General features: G+C 52.8%; 1 protein-coding gene across 1 annotated transcript in view; it reads right to left on the reverse strand.

Annotated features, from left to right (window-relative positions):
• Positions 1 to 1,874, reverse strand: part of JAK1 (Janus kinase 1) — a 52,527-nt gene that overhangs the window by 17,358 nt on the left and 33,295 nt on the right. Inside the window, exon 11 of the mRNA XM_005868024.2 lies at positions 63 to 169. Within this exon, the coding sequence (XP_005868086.1) occupies positions 63 to 169 (107 nt within the window). The remainder of the gene's footprint in view (positions 1 to 62; positions 170 to 1,874) is intronic.

The following is a 1,874-nucleotide window of genomic DNA, read 5'->3' on the forward strand; positions in this document are numbered from 1 at the left end:
GGCTGCTCTGCTGGAGGGAGGCGGGACCAAAGTGGGACTCAGGAGCAGCAGCAGTGACTCACTTGCATGATGTCTTTCTTGAGGATCCGATCGAAACTCAGCTGACTCATGGGGTAGACCGGCTGCCACTCCTGGGCTTTCTTCGTAGCCACCAGCAGATTGGAGATTTCTGTGGAAGAGAGAGGAGAAGTCTGAGTCAAGTAACAAAGGCCCGAGATTCCCATCAGCCAGTGTCAGCTGAGCCAGGGGGCTTGCCGAACACATACTTTGCATTTGTTGGTTCAGTCATGCAACAAATATTTATTAAGTACTTCATTCCTGCCCTCCAGGAGCTCACAGGCTAATCACAGAGCCAAACCCAATCAAATACTTAACCAACCAAAAGGAAGCTACAACTTGTGCAACTGCTCGGAGGACAGGCCAGAGTGCTGTGGGCTGACACAGCAGGACCTGTCCCAGGAGGAGGTCAGAAGGTTCCCCCAGCATCTCCTGCTCTACCTCCACAGTCCGGCACAGAGTAGGCACTCCGCAAGTATTTGTTAAATGTGTGAATGAATAATCGGTGTGCGCTGAAGGATGTGAGCTGAAGAAGGAGCAGCAGTATGGTGGGCCTAAGGAGGGAGGGGGAAGGCAGGCAGGTAAAAACACCGGTTTCGTGCAGAACAGGACAGGTGACCCAGGCAGAAGGTTGTGCCTGGGCTCCTCCGGACTCCCACACTGCCTGACACCAGGTGGCATTTACTAAGTACCTGCTGACTGTGCAGATTATGAACAGATTATCCCCAAAATCCCACGGATTCAAACAGCAAACTGAACACATTATCAAATCGGCCAGGCCAGGGTCAGCACAAGTGACTAACTGGGAATGTATGATCCACAAAGTCACCGTCCCACCACAGAGCCGTGGGAAGCTACCGGTAAGCCCTAGACCTGGGATTCACCCTGAAGTTGCGGATGGCTCCAGGCTCTCACCTTCTTCCGACAGCACCCCTGGCCCTAGTGGGGTGTACAAATCCGAGTGCCAGAAACTGGGTTCAGATACAGGTCCCCTTGTTATCATTTTGAGTCTACTCTCCTCCATTCTGTTATTCTGTTCCACGCTGGTACCTGGTTAAATCTGATTCAAACAGGCAACTCAGGATGCCATGACGGAGAAGACATCTGGGAAGGGCCACCTGAATGGCGCCCAGGGAAGGGTGGGGGCAGCGCTGTCAGGGAAATTAGAGGAGGACGGGAACGGGCCATTTGGGGCTGATGACTTGTAGAGCTGCTTCAGGGAACATGGCACTCGGGTCAGCCTGTGAGCAGGGGAAGCCATTTAACCTCCATGCAGCTCTGTTCTCATTAGAAAACAGAAAGCTGTGCCCCTGCTGAGAGGAGGGAGACACTGCACATGCAGGGCTTACTTCAGTGCCTGATGGGGAGGGAATGCTCCATCACTGGTAGCCAATGTGACTGTGAGCAGTTTTACATGTTAGCCACATCGTCCGTCCTGGTGGCACCAGGAGTCCTCAGGGTCAGAGCTGAAGGGTGCAGAAATCAGCACCACGCTGGACTCCACAGATGAGGACGAGGATCAGTGGTGCTGGACAACACACAGGCCACTCTGAGTGGCTGCCTGCTTTTAATTTATTCCACAGGGAGTTTCTCCAATGTGTTTTCAAGTGAGAAACCCAAATGGGGGTCTGGCCATCAGAGCCTTGCGGTTAGAAGGGCAGAGACACTGAGGTACTCAAAATGACATTCTCTTTAATGTTCATGATTTCACCACTTCTCTAATTTGTAGGGGGCAGAGGAAGACAGAGGGCCATGAGGGCCTGCATGAGGAAGCCTCACACACAGGGCTTACTCTTACTCTCCCCAACTCTAGTCCC

The sequence above is a fragment of the Myotis brandtii genome, unplaced genomic scaffold (assembly GCF_000412655.1).
Source record: "Myotis brandtii unplaced genomic scaffold, ASM41265v1 scaffold26, whole genome shotgun sequence".
NCBI lineage: Eukaryota > Metazoa > Chordata > Mammalia > Chiroptera > Vespertilionidae > Myotis > Myotis brandtii.